Raw genomic sequence first — 14469 nt, forward strand, 5'->3', positions numbered from 1 at the left:
TTTCATTCAAAATGAAAATATCCGTTGCGATACACTGTTAATAATCGTGGCAGTGCCACGATTATTAGCACAAAGGCCCCTAAATTCCTCTTCCTTTCTGTTTTCATAAGGCAGCTACAAAGTAGAACACCTGAAAATATGTTTGCAAACACTGAATAACATTATACTGCTTTATTAAAAATACAAATTCATACAAAAATAAGAGTGAATATTATTTTGATACACTAATGCTCTGAGATATTAAACTAGACAGTAGATTAGCTTGGAGTACTGTTGCCAACTTGAAGTCAAAATAAATAATTGTAATTCAAGCATTCTCGGCCACTCCTTTCTGCTTCCAGGGTCCATCTGTTTATTTGCAATTGAATAGAATACTCTTAAAAGAGTTTTTCAAAACAACTAATATAACAGGTCAAATAAATGCAGTAATGGAGAGCGTGAAATAACTGCTATGTAAAATAAGCTGCCTTTCCCCTAAGCTTTCTTATGCAAGCGGTTTTTTTTTTACCCTGGTGTCGCTTTCTGCTTTTTTGCTGCAGCATTTGCTTGCTGAGGCTGCAATGACGTCCTGTGGCCAGAAGGGGCAGTCTCAATGTCCTTTTTTTTTTTCCCTCCATGGTTTCTCCTCCTCGCTCTTGTGAGTAACTTGGCGTTTGGTCTCAGCAGTTTCCACACGTTTCCTAAACAGAGAGCGCTCAGATCCTCTCCCTCCATTAAGGGCACCTCGAGCTGCTCTTTTTGCAAGCGGAGCCCCGTGCAGCCTCCCGCCCCCTCCCTCCCAAACTTTTATTTCTCAGCTAGATCACCTAGAAAAAACAGAGAGAGCCAGGACGGGGGGAGAGCCATAGATCTGTGCGATCTATAGAGAAGAGAGCGGGGGACGCACGACTGATAGCAGAAAATGGACATGGAGAAAAGAATTCACCTGGAGCTGAGGAACAGGACGCCGTCTGATGTAAGATCACATTTCTATTCATTCGCCTTTCTTTAATGCACTCCTGGCTTTTGATCGCACATCCCTATGAAGTGCACGCCTGTGATGGTCATGCTGTTTATTCCCTTCAGCTAACTACCCGGTCAGAGGCATCGGATTTTGCATTTAGTTCACTTTTTCTTTTCTTTTTAGAGCACAAAAATGACTTGCACTGACCACATGGGCATCTCGCTATTTATTTTGGCTACGCTGTTTTTTTTTTTACCTTGTTTTTATTTAGCCTTGTTACATGTGTCCAGTTTATTACAATATCCAGCACATTCCTGCAAACACTGCCTAAGAGATACATTGTTACTTTTAATGAAATTTATTTAAAGCCAGAGATGCAGTAATAGCAGCGCTGGGCGTTCTCGCCTTCCTGGTGGTTGGTTTGCAAAACATTAAACTTTGCCTCCATAGCTTGGAGGTATTTTCTTAATTTCTTTTCGTTGTGATTTAGGAAGGTGATCAGAGTTTGTTCTGTAGGAGGAGGGAGAGATGGCGTTATGGAAAATTAGATGGATAGTTTCATTGGTTTTTCGCAGTTTTAAGTTCCTCTTAATTTTCTCTCCTTACTCCTTCGCAGCCTCTCAGCTAGCAGCCATGTTTTGTATATATGCCCCTACCTGTCCTGGCCGCCCTTACAGGTTACAAAAAAATAAAGAGCTGGTATTAGTAGCTGAGGCTTGTGTTGATTTGCTGTCTTGTTTCCTCCCTTGCAGGCATCATGCTGATTATTTGGGGGTATAAATTGCACGTTCCTCAGGTTTGCAGTAAACAGTTTTAAGTTAAACACAGTTACTAGAAATGCCCCCTTATAGCATGCAGCATTTTGCTGTGGGGAGTCCGTTCCTGCATACAGAAGCTATCTGAGCCTGTGTTACTGTAGCTGCTGTTTGGCAGAGCCGCTTGCTGAACTCTGGGTGTGATGATGACTACATACATTGTGGCCAGCCAGCTTCTCACCAGCACACACACATGGAGAATGACCTGAGCATATCCACATTTGTATAACATCCTCCCTCACTGTACAGAAGGGCGGACTCAAAGTCAGATGGAAAGTTGGTTGTGTTATATAGCAGAGGGACAGAAGACAGATACCCATCGTCTATCAGGGAACTACAAGAAAGGGTCATTGTTAATGTGGAATGTCATTGGCTGGCCCTTACACTGAGACCTATCCGTGAGGTAACATGGTGTCAGCCAGTGTGTTCTAAAATGAGGTGACATCCATGTGCTGCCTCCTTGTGTCATGTAAGAAGTTCCTCACCACCAGGCAGGACGCTCCCATTATGTATCTGACAGTGTGGCTGTGTACAGTGCACTACACGTGTGTGTGTGTATATATAATGTACACTACACCCAGTCGGCCGGTGTTTGGCGGCCTCTCCTTCCCCCCCAGTCGGCTGGTGCCCCATTAGGCGGCGGCTATAGCTTCCTGCGTATTACCCCCCCGTGCAAAATCAGAACGAGCAGTCCCTGTCTGGCCGCCGTCTTTCCTTACTGTCCTATGTAAATATCAGCAAGTTACGTGTATAACACATCCATACAGCCGCCGTGCATGCCATACAAACATATATATTTCTAAACCCCGGGCGACATCTTCCCCCTCCTCTTCTTCCTCCTCCTCCTCTGCTAGTCGGGCGGGAAAGCGCTAAGCAACAGAGGGGGAGGAGAATGCAAAGCGCCTACTCACATACACAGTAATAAATAAATACATTAACCATATTAATGTGGATAATAGATCCCCGCCGCCCCGGTACACGGCGCAGCTCAGGCCAGTGCCGCTGCGTGCGTGCTATGCCGGGGTAATAATCCAGGTCTCCCCCGGCCGCGCAATGTCAGAGGAGGAGACATCGCCATGTTGTCCTCTTCCACCACTCTCCATGTTGTGCATGTCGCCGTGCTGTCGGCGCTCTCCTCCATTGGTGACAGCTGCAGTGCCCGCCTTCCACCCTCCATCTTGCCCTGTTGTGTGTATGTGTCCGGCATGGCGCTGGCTGCCTGGGTATTAGTGGCTTGCTGCCTCGTCGTCTCTCTAGCATTTTGGCAGCCTTCCCCCTCCGCTGCTTCTCCTTCCCTCCCCCCTCTGTCTCTTTGTCCCTCTGTTAAAGGTGTAATCTCTCTGTAATAGCAGCTCCACATCATGTACTAGCTATGTGTGTGTGTATGTATGTATGTATGTATATATATATATATATATAAAAATTAATTAGTACCACGGACAGGAAACCATGTAGCCTTTTATTATACCATCATAACAGTCTGATTATTCTATTGTCTGTAGACATTTTGAATTTCTCATCCAAATATGTTTAATATAGTATTTTATCATAATGAAAATGCTGTTTCATTTCCCTTGCACTATCCAATCACTGAATTGTGTGCACCTGACTGATTTCTTCTTGTTTTTTTTTTTTTTTTTTTGGGGGGGGGGGGGGTCTTTCCATTTCCCATTGGCTTGCTATTGTATAGTGTGTGTGCTCACAGGACTTGTCCTGCACACACTGATCTTTAATAATACCGTGAAGTGATGAGTTTTTGGCTTAATTGCAGATTTATGTTTTCAGTCAAGCACTGGACTGTAGTGTGACATGACAATAAACACAGTATGATTATGCTTTTTACAATGCTTTTTACAAATCTATATATATTATTTTTTTTTGTATGCAATAGTGACTATGCAATATCCTGATAAGCATGGTGATCATTTTACCGTCTAGTTTTTGCTTCTACAAGTGAAGTAGCCTGTTCAAGGTCACAAGGCATGTGTAACTAATATAATTTTAAGAAACCTTTATAGTACACTATATAGATGTTTATATGAGCTCTTTCTAATAAAATATTTACATAATGAGTTCTTGTTTATTAGAAAAAGTTGTGTAAAGGATTAACTGACGACTCCTATATAATTACAGATATTTGAAGTCTTATCCGTTTATACCTGCAGCCCAGGGGAGTATCTATAATGGTGCAGGGTGTGTGGTGCACACAGGCCTCTGGGTCCAAGGGGGCCCACACCACACACCCATATAGTCTTTCTAATTACCTGTCCGTTGTCTCCATAGTGCTGCTCCTCAGCGCCGGGCCGGTGTTGCAGAGCAGCAAAAACTACTGGGAAAATGCGCGCGGCCATTTTCCCAGTGACTCGCGCATGTGTAGTAATGCTGTCCCCGGGAAAACGGCGTGGGCGCCTGTTTCCTGGAGGCCCGCGCATGCGCAGTAGATTCTGTCACTAATGCTGAGCATACACGGCCAGATAAAATGCCTGTCACACCGACAGTCATTTTATCTGGCCGGCTGCCAGCCGCAGATGTCACCGGCATACACTGTGAGATGTCTCTCAGTGTATTCAGCAGACATCTGCGCTCCGCCCCCCGGGGAGGAGACATTTTCCTGTTCCTTCCGTAGGAAGGAACACAGGAAATGTCTGTCTGTCGGCCGCGGCTGGGCATACACTGCCCGATGCGGCTGACAGTTTAACGGGAAATATCGCAGCGGACAGGCAAGCTGGACAATCCGGCATGCCAGATGGAGCAATATTTAACCCTCGGTCGTCCCCCCACACGCTACAATTATCAGGGCGATCCGCCGATATCAGGCGGATCGCCCCGATAATTGTAGCGTGTATGGCTAGCATAAGCCAGAATCTACTCTACTACACCTGCTGCTGCACTGCTAGAGACTCAGTGATTTGTAATATCCATATACGAGGGGGTATCATAAAGATTAAATTATCACCATGAACAAAATGAGATAGAAAGTTAATTGTGGTATGTTGAACTTAAGTCTTCTCCATGTAGTCGCCCTGCAGAGCCACACATTTCTGCTAGCGTTTCTTGCCCTTCCGCTACGCATCATAGAAGTCCTGCGATTGCCTTGAGAACCACTGTTCCACTTTCAGAATTACAAAATTTGTGTTGTTAAATCGCCTACCGCAAAGTGGCTTCTTTATCTCAGGGAAGAGAAAGAAGTCACTCGGTGTGGGATAAGGCAAATGGGGGGGGTGAGGCAAAATCTCATAGCCACACCTGTCCGCTTCCACAGCGGATGCTTAGGCAGAATCTGCGGGTGCATTGTTGGCTAGGAGACGGATGCCTTTGCTGATCATACCACAACGTTTTTCTTTCACGGCATCTCGCATTTTCTGCAGATGGTGATGGTCTGACTCTTCAGAAGGTAATCGGTTAGGATTACGCCATGACAGTCCCAAAAAATGGTCAGCATGACCTTCCCTGCAGATTTCTGTACCTTTTAGCATTTTGGGGGGGGGAGGGAGAGAGAGAGGAGTGTTTCCACTCCTTGCTCATTTCTTTGGTCTCCAAATCATACAGGTAGACTCAGCATTCATGCATAGTCATGAGATGTGCAAAGTAATTCTCTTCATCCTGCTCCAACAGATTCAATATCCGCTGCAAAAGTTCACATAGTTTGCTTGTGAAATAGGGTCAGCTAGTGAGGAAACCATTGTGATGACACTTTAGACCTGTGCAGTTGCTCATGCTTAATCTTCCACACACTTCCATAACTAAGACCAACTTTTTTCATGATCACTTCAATGGTAAGTCGTCTGTCTTTGAGGACAAGAGCCTCCACTTTCTTCACTATGTCAAGATCTGTGATATGAGTGTCTCCCGGGTCGAGGCTCATCTGAGAGGGACATGTCCAGTTTGAAAGTTCCTTTTCCACCTCACAAGTGTCATATGATGGACCTTTCATCACCATTTCATTATGGATTTGGCAGGCGTTGTTACTCTTCAAATGGAGGAACTTAATAACACTGCAGGCTTCAATTTTGTCCATCATGCAGGTTACTGACATTTACCAGCTCGTGAAACGAAACAAGTTTGACATAATGAGCTGCAATTTATAACATCATGAACATAAGGATCAATGATTATGTTGATGAAATTATATCCGGATATCTCAATAACTTTATGGTAATAATTAAAACTTTTGATACCCCCTCGTATTTAGCTTTAAAGGGACCATTATATTGAATATAGACATTTAACATAATAGCTGTATGAATGGTGAGTTCTGTTGTCTGTTTATATTTGGTAAGTTGTGATATAATCACTTCAGTGTTAGGGACCTATTTATCAATTGTTTTTTGTTTTGTGTTTTTCTTTATAAATTTGTGTATAAACAGCATTTTCTGCATAATTTTTTGAATTGTTGCTATGAGGCCTATACATTAATCGCTGAACTGCCACATGTTTGCTGGGCATACACTATACAATTATCTGTCCAATCTGGCTGGTTGGAATGAAAACCTGGTAATGTATGGGAGCAAATGACAGTCGATCATATGGTTTTAAACACTGGAAAACGGACAAAAAACAATTGTTAAAATTGGTTAAATTTGTGGGTTTTAACCAATTTGTCTGAACGACCATTTTTGTCTGTTTTCCAGTATTTGTGAGCAAATGGTCAACTGTCATTTGCTCCAATACACTACCAGATTTTCATTCCAACCAGCCAGATTGGACAGATATCTGACAGACAGTTGTATAGTGTATGCCCAGTATAAGTGTGTATTTTGCGGCAGATGGTTTCACTTGCCATGAAAATATTCCCGCTATGTACTAAGGGAAACTCACAGGGACAATGGTTGTGATAACCGCTGTCCCTGCGACTTACATGCTCAACCTTATATGCCATTACATCCAAGTAACTATGCAGGGATTCTGAACAAAATTGGGTGTAATTATCTCATCACCCTTACAATATTATACTTGCTAATTCAGTGTACTGAGAGATTATTACCCAATTTTTTTGTCTCCTGAAATTGCCTGGTAGCAGAGCTAGTATTAATATCTACACATACCATGAAGATATTGTGGAAGATCATACCACTAAGTGGAAGATACATATCTCCATATAATTATGAGAGTATTTTCATTCTACTTATACATTTACATATGCTAACAGCAACATCAGATTTAACAGCAATAATTTACAGTGCAGATTGTGAACCTATGGGGCATATGTATCAAAGCTATATATATATATATATATAACACCCTGTCACTAAGCAAGCTAATCGCCCGCAGAGTAAACAAAAAACCAGCACTCACGTTTAGATGAATCCACAGGTTTATTCACAAGGCATGTGAACAGATATACCACATAGCTATCAGTGGCCCAACGATCGTTTCAACTGTACTTCAGTTTTCCTCAGGGGCCCCTGGTTTTTTGTTTACTCTGCAGGCGATTAGCTTGCTTAGTGACAGGGTGTTTATATTACAACTTGTTTTGGACCTAGCACCCCCTGCCAAACATCTCTCATGAGATATATATATATATATATATATATATATTAGTGAGATATATATCACCAACCAATTAGCTTCTAACTTACATTTTGCAGGCTGTGTTTAAGAAATGATAGTGTGGAGCTGATTGGTTGGTGATATAGGGCACGATTCTATTCTACGCGATGTGAATAGCACCGGCAATCAGCTCCTGGAGCTATTCAATACACCGCGCAGCTAACCCCGACTAAGGATTTCTTCTTGCATCCCTCCGGGGATGCGAGCAGAAATCCGACAAAAGTCCCGGCGCGAGGCTGTTTTCTGCCCTTAGTGCCAGGAAAACAGTATCGCGCCGGGAAGTTAGGTCGGGGAATGCCCGCTTTCGCGCCTAAAAACCCTGTTTAAGGCGCGAGAACGAGCCTTCCCCAACCTAACATCGCGATGGATTGAATAGCTCCGGGAGCTATCTCTTGGTGCTATTTACATCGCACTCAATTGAATTGAGCCCATATATTTCACAATTTTATCTCGCATCAAGCTTTGATACATATGCCCCATAGTCATTAATAAACATACTCATTACTATTGGTTTGGCATATCAAGACAAATAATGACTCACACAGTTTTTATTTCAACATTTTAATATTCACATTCTTTTATTTCCTTTATTTTAATATTTCACTGGTTTGACTGTATCCTACATATTGCAATTTTAATTATATGAAATAAAAGGTATATTTTAATATTTGTGCAATTATTACATACCCATCTTGGTTGCTGGACCACAGACGGTCTTTACAAACAAGCAGCTTTTATTCTACAGTTGATCTATGCACAGGTATAATAAATTTTATATTTTTGAAAATTCAGTTATTTTACCTTCTGTGCATGCTTCTAACCTCTTTTGGAAATGTTACTCATAGAGCCCTCATTATACAGTACTTGGGGAGAGCATATTAAGTTGATACTTATAATATTGAAATGTATAACCTATAGAAGTGTGTGCTGTTTGTGACTCCCAGGTTTCCCAAAAATACTAAAGAGACCTGTGTTATAAGTGTTCCATTTCATTGTGATAAAACCTCAACAACAAATTCAAACAAATTATTAACTGCATATTAAACCCACCAAATTAGAGCTGAATTGAAATAAAAAGTACTTTCCTTCACAATTGCCTGCAATCTCTCTCCTGCTTTAAACTCTTTACACTCTCTGGCTCAACCAAGCTGCCTCATACAAGTAGAAATCGCAGATCTGTACATTTCCAACAACCTTTCACCTCTCTAACAATTCTCCCTAATTACTGCACTCTTCCCTACTGCTCTTTCATGTCATAATCACACTAAAGGTAGGTACACACCTAGCAGATATATCTGCAGATCGAGTGATCTGCAGATGATGGTCGTTAATATACACTGAACGACCCTCATCTTCCAGGGAGCCACGGGTCCTGGGGTATGTTTGCCCCCCTCCCTGTGGCTGCTGCTGCATGTGTACGGACGATTGGCTGATTGCCCCTACACACACACGCAGGTGGACAGATACATCTGTCCATCTGCTGTGTAGCACAGCTGACTAGATATGTCTATGAATGACATCGCTGGTACAAACTGGCCAACGGGCACCAGATATATTGGCCGATCAATTGATCGGCCAAAATATCTGTCAGTGTGTACCCAGCTTAACAGCCTCCATCAAGTAGCAGTAAATACTTACTGTCTTTCCGGGGTTGACCCCAACCTTAACTGGGATGCACAAGGGAAACGCACTGCCTTCATAAACTCCTGCAAGGTAAAACAATTTACAAAAGCCACATACTTTTAATATTCTCAAAAGTACTCACATTTATAAAACTACTGACCTGCGCTTGACATGCCCAAACAAGATATTTTCAATTTCTCATCTCCGAAATAACCCCAAAATTCCTCTTTAATGTATTTACATTTCTTTTCAACAAAGACCACTGCCCCAATTATTGTTTCTACTTAAATTGCAAAATTGACACAATTTTTTTTAAATTTTTAATTCTTCAAATGACCCTCATCCCAGCCTTAACTAATAACTGCAATCTCTCCCTTTCCCCCATGTATCTTTCAATCACTATTCTTGCATCAAGTAACTACTAATATCCTGAAGGGAAAACAAATTCTGACCAATTTCTCAACCCCCGTGCACAAGTTGGGAGGCTTGCATACCCTTAGCTCACGTACTAATTGCAGCATGGAAGGACACATTGCTCTTTCGTACACCACATCGTTCAGTGTGTTCAGACGGCGTGTTGTATCGTTCCATCGCGTCATCTTGCCGGCTGGGTACACAATCACATAGTGTGTACCCAGTTTAAGGTAGTCATTGTTTTGATCATTCCTAATCTAAAGTTCACTACTTCTAATTCTCCTTGATTTCTTTGCTGCATTTGGCACAATTAACCCCTTGTTACTCATACAAATGTTATCCTATTTGTGATGCTACCTATCTAAAGCCTGTTTCTTTCTTTGTATCCATCTCCTGTACTCTTCCTATATCTCAAGGAGTTCAAGGCTGAGGGCTCTAGTATATTTATACAATTTCTCTTAGAATACTGAATTCCAAAATCTAGTTTTCCATGTGGAAGACACCCACATTTATATTCTATATCTGGAACTTTTATGATCAGTGTTTACCAACATTACAGAATTGCTTTCTGTCATTTTATCTAAGATGTCCTCAAACTCAGTCTTTCTCTGTTAAACTTTCCACCTACCTATTTAATAGTTTATTAGTCCAATATACTAAGTCTTGGATGGATATAAAGTCCCAGCCAATCGGCTCCTAACTGATTTTTCAAACCCAGCCTGTGACATGGCAGTTAGGAGCTGATTGTTTGGGACTTTATCTCCATTCATTTAATCTCCATCCAAGGCTTAGTAAATAGAACCTAATTTTTATAGTGAAGAGGGGTGGTGATTGGGTAAGGAGTGCCTACAGAATTTAAGTGGTGGTTTAGGATCACCGTTAAAGCAAAAATGGGCATTTATTCTCTTTCTAGAAGATTATGGTAAGTAACAACAAGAAACAAAATATATAATCTGGATAGGAACTTTAGTTAAATCTGTAACAAATATGTTATATTAACCGTGGATGGTCACCAGTATTTTGCAAGAAGATATGTTTGCAAGTTTCTTGGGAGGGATATTATCTTATAACCTTCAAATATTAATAGCACTTTTTTGCCATCTTAACTCAGAAATTGATCTGCCTGACTCCTTGATGTTCTGAATAAGGTTCTATCATTATACTGCAAAGCTTTGCCCCTTGTCACTGACTGTCCACTCTGCAGAGTATTACAAACTATCTACCACTCAATGTGCACTGTAGAACATGGGGAAATGAGAGGGATAGATGGGGCTGAGAGAAATGGTAGGAAAAATGAAGACAGGTGGGGAACGAAAGGGGGGGGGGAAACTGCATCATCGGGCACAAAAGCTAAAAATCCAATGAATGAATGACTTGTCCAAAATACTAGTCATACTAAAGCTGCAATCGTTAAACTGCATTAGTAGATGCTCTCTAAAATATATTCCATGTATAATTACAAAATAAGAGTGGCTAAAGTTGTGTACGAGGTGATGTCCCCACCATTCACCCTCAAATTTTCCATGACAGGGGAATCCCGGGATACTGCACGTATCCCACTGGGAACATTTGACGCATAAGGTAGCGGAACAATATTTGTAGCATCTGAGGGGGCAAAGTGCGTGAGCATTTTGAATCGCAGCAGTGGTCTCAACCGCCAGTAATTAATTGCCCATTTGCGACTGACATTTATATGCAGCTACCAGTGGTTTTGGTCCAGTTGAAATTAGATCTTAAATAAGCGAACTGCTGGAAAACATTTTACTCAACTGGTACTAGAAAAGGCTGTTAGGTGTTTTTTTGCATTTTTTTTTTTTTTTTTTTTTATTATTGTGGTCATCTGTAGGTAGTGTGTAGCCCAGTGGTAATTTTTAGCATCACATTCAAATTATGAAGGGCACTTAACCTAATTTTGGAAAGCACCACAGCAAATAAATTAAGTCTACAATTTGCATTATGAAAATCGAGACATACAGGTAAATGTGTTTTTTGTAGTGGAAATTTTTATTTTATGTCACAACAAAGGCTCTTGCTCCCAATGTTCAGCGATGGCATCTGACAAGAAGGAGGCAAAGGTGGAACTGAGATGGCATCAGCAATGACTATGAAATGGGTGGGCATAACTATTATTACAGGCCTGCTTTAACTGTTATTTGTTTGTTAGCTGGCCAGAGACGCTACTTCTGATAGAATATTGTATGTGGCTAGTATAAACCATTGGTTTACAATGGATAGAGCTGCGAGTTTTGGAAATTTTAGAGATCATCCTTTCTGGCGTCATGACAACGTAGCCTCAATGATGGCAATACTGGAAGTTTGAGTTAATGTAGCAGTTAGAGAAATTTGAAGTAGGTCACCTAAAAGGAACAGGAAAGCTGCTACAATAAAGTTGTTGCAAGGGAAAAATTAGTGTGTGTTGGTTTACTTTCATACTTGTGCTTTATTTCATTTTATAGACTTAGTTATTGGAGGCCATCTTTTTTTGTCTGTATTTATTAAGGCATAACCTGAATATACACATCTCCAAAGGTTTATGGTATTAATACAAAGTTTGGTTTAAACTAGTGAAGGGATTTGTGTATGGTATGTACATGGACTAAGCTGATTTATAGAATTTAGCTTTTATTTGCATCTTGAGTTATAAAACCGGTATAGATGTCCTTAGTCATGTGAAATTGGAGAATCTTTACTGGGTTCTTAGTTCTAAAAGGGAACGGTGGAAACCTATTTGTGGGGCGTAACATACGCACAGTGGGACTCATTTTGAGTACGTACAGATGTGTAATTTTTCACCTTCGTAATACTGTAGAACCGCGTGCGGGGGGAATTTGAGGTGTGGCAACTGAATAATAGTGGGGGTTCTGTTTCAACCCTAAAACGCTGTGTAGAACTCCAGCCGCCCAGTGTTTGTGTGCTACATGGAAATGCAGGCAGTAATTTTTCCTGCTACAGTATAACCAAAAACAACTTGCACATTGCATTATGGTTTTGCACTCTTAAACGGGATTTGCTCCTACTGAACGTTAAATGATGTACAGTGTATTTAAAAATCTATCTAAACCTAAATGAAGTGTAGAAATACATTTTATATAATTTATCAACATTATGATCTACTTTACTTGAATCTTTCTTTTAAGTATTAGAAAGATTCCAGTATATAAATACATTTTTACTGTGGGTTACTGACATAATCAATACCCAACCTTTTAAATCATACTGCCTAGAGTATATAGTAGAGTTTTCTCATTAAAATAGTTTGTAGATCTTGCCAAGATCCATCATTTCCTCCGTCCATCCACTGACAAAAACTTCAAAGTTTCTCTTTCTCTAGACTGCAACTTTTCTTTCCACTAATGTCAGATGTTCCCCTCATGTTATTGTCTAACTACAGCTGAAACTATAACCACATGAAGTTTCCCCAGTCTGTAGTTTCCCTTAAGTTTCTTCACTTACTGTACCTGCCATCACCAAATATATATCCATTCAATTTGTCTTAACTGCTTTCTCTTGCATAAAGCTCTTTTCTATAACTTTACTGCATAAACATTTCGGTGTACCTTATGAGTAAATAATTTAATTGCAGATGTGCCTACTCTTTGGTAACGCAGCCACTTTTTTAATAACTGTTGCGGGAATATGCAAATGCTAATATCAGCCTTCTCTTTGTGCTTGATGGTGCGATGGCGTGTCGGAGCACTGAGACGCCCACTTTCAATCTCCGTGGTCTGTGCATTTGTTATGGAGATTGTAAACATTCCACAACCAACACAATATCATTTGCACCATCGACATTTGTGGTAGCCTAGGTTCTAAGTTAGCTACTTTTTCTCAAAGCCAACTAAACATAGCCTCTGAAGCTGTGGATTTGCATTTGGGAACGCAGTAGCATTTCCAGACACGCCCATGAAACAGACCCTTTTTCAGTTCACTCTAGGTCACATCCCAGTCTCCATCCTGAAACACCCAGGGATCACAAACCCCTTAAGTGCTAGTGATGCCATACACAATTAAAACCGCCATAGAACACGTGGGTTCACACATGCACAGTAAAAGATTTCTGGACTTGTGCTTGTACAGTAGCAAAAAAAAACAAAACATTGCTCCACTGCGTAAACATCATCACAGCGTCTATCTCTGAATTGGGCCCACTATTCCAATGTCTATGTGAATCTTGCTAGACATCATTTTAATACTAGTAATACCCTTAACACTACTTTGACCTTGTATCTGCCATGAGCCAGAGATCCATGTAATAGTAGTCTAGTGGACAAAAATTGGAAATCCAAAGTGGCCCAAAGATTTTTCAGTGTAAAATCAACCTGTTACTACATAGATTAATGTTACGCATTGTATAGGACTCTTACAGGGAAACATTTTGGTTTCTTATGTACATTAGTGCTATTAGATTTAGGGCCAAATGTAATAATCCACGATATGCGGGAGCCAGTGCGATAATCCCTAGATTTAAAGCACCAATTAGTTAAAAGGTAAAACAACCTGGTTTTGCCTTTAAACTAAAAGCCACTTTAAATTAAATGACTGTCTTGCCGGAATCGCACAGGTTCCCGTAAATCTCAGGCGATTATATTTGACTCCTATTATTCTCTGGATCCAGTGCCAGGTGGTATTTAAGCCAGCTACATGAGGACATAGGGGTTTATTCAATTCAAGGCGAATTGAATAGCGCCGGGAGCGAGCTCCTGGAGCTATTCAATTCAGTGCGCTGTGTGGTCGGAGAATGCCGGTTATCGCGGTCATCGCGCCTTAACAAGGGTGTTAAGGCGCGGTAACCGGCATTCTTGACCAAAGTGCCGGGCGTGCAGCTGTTAGCGCGTTGGATTGAATTCCCCTCATAGTCCTATACTCCCAGAGTTTCCGCCACATCTGAAGTAATCCCAGTGATGTCCTAGGGATTAGTTCTGCAGGGATATGCTCAAACCGAACATTCTGCCTTTTGAACACAGCATTCACTTAGAGCACTGTTTTGGCAATCAAAGGGGCAGGAACCATTTGAGTTAGTTGGTAAAAGCCAAGGTAATTGGTAGCAGTATGCAGAGAGGATACATGCACAACCCACATAATGATGAGGGATAACACTGTCTAGCGTGCACTCACTTGTAAAAG

The 14469-nt window shown here is 41.1% G+C and overlaps 1 protein-coding gene across 2 annotated transcripts in view; it reads left to right on the forward strand.

Moving 5' to 3' along the window:
- The first annotated feature begins 594 nt into the window (after positions 1–594).
- Positions 595–14469, forward strand: part of ANP32B (acidic nuclear phosphoprotein 32 family member B) — a 55153-nt gene continuing 41278 nt past the window's right edge. Inside the window, exon 1 of one of the 2 annotated variants that reach the window (XM_088460092.1) lies at positions 595–955. In XM_088460092.1, coding sequence (XP_088316218.1) covers positions 902–955 — 54 coding nt within the window. In that variant the 5' untranslated portion in view covers positions 595–901. The remainder of the gene's footprint in view (positions 956–14469) is intronic. The other variant, XM_088460091.1, reaches the window with a different exon arrangement.

Source organism: Taudactylus pleione, unplaced genomic scaffold (assembly GCF_031769625.1).
Source record: "Taudactylus pleione unplaced genomic scaffold, aTauple2 ptg000967l, whole genome shotgun sequence".
Lineage (NCBI taxonomy): Eukaryota > Metazoa > Chordata > Amphibia > Anura > Myobatrachidae > Taudactylus > Taudactylus pleione.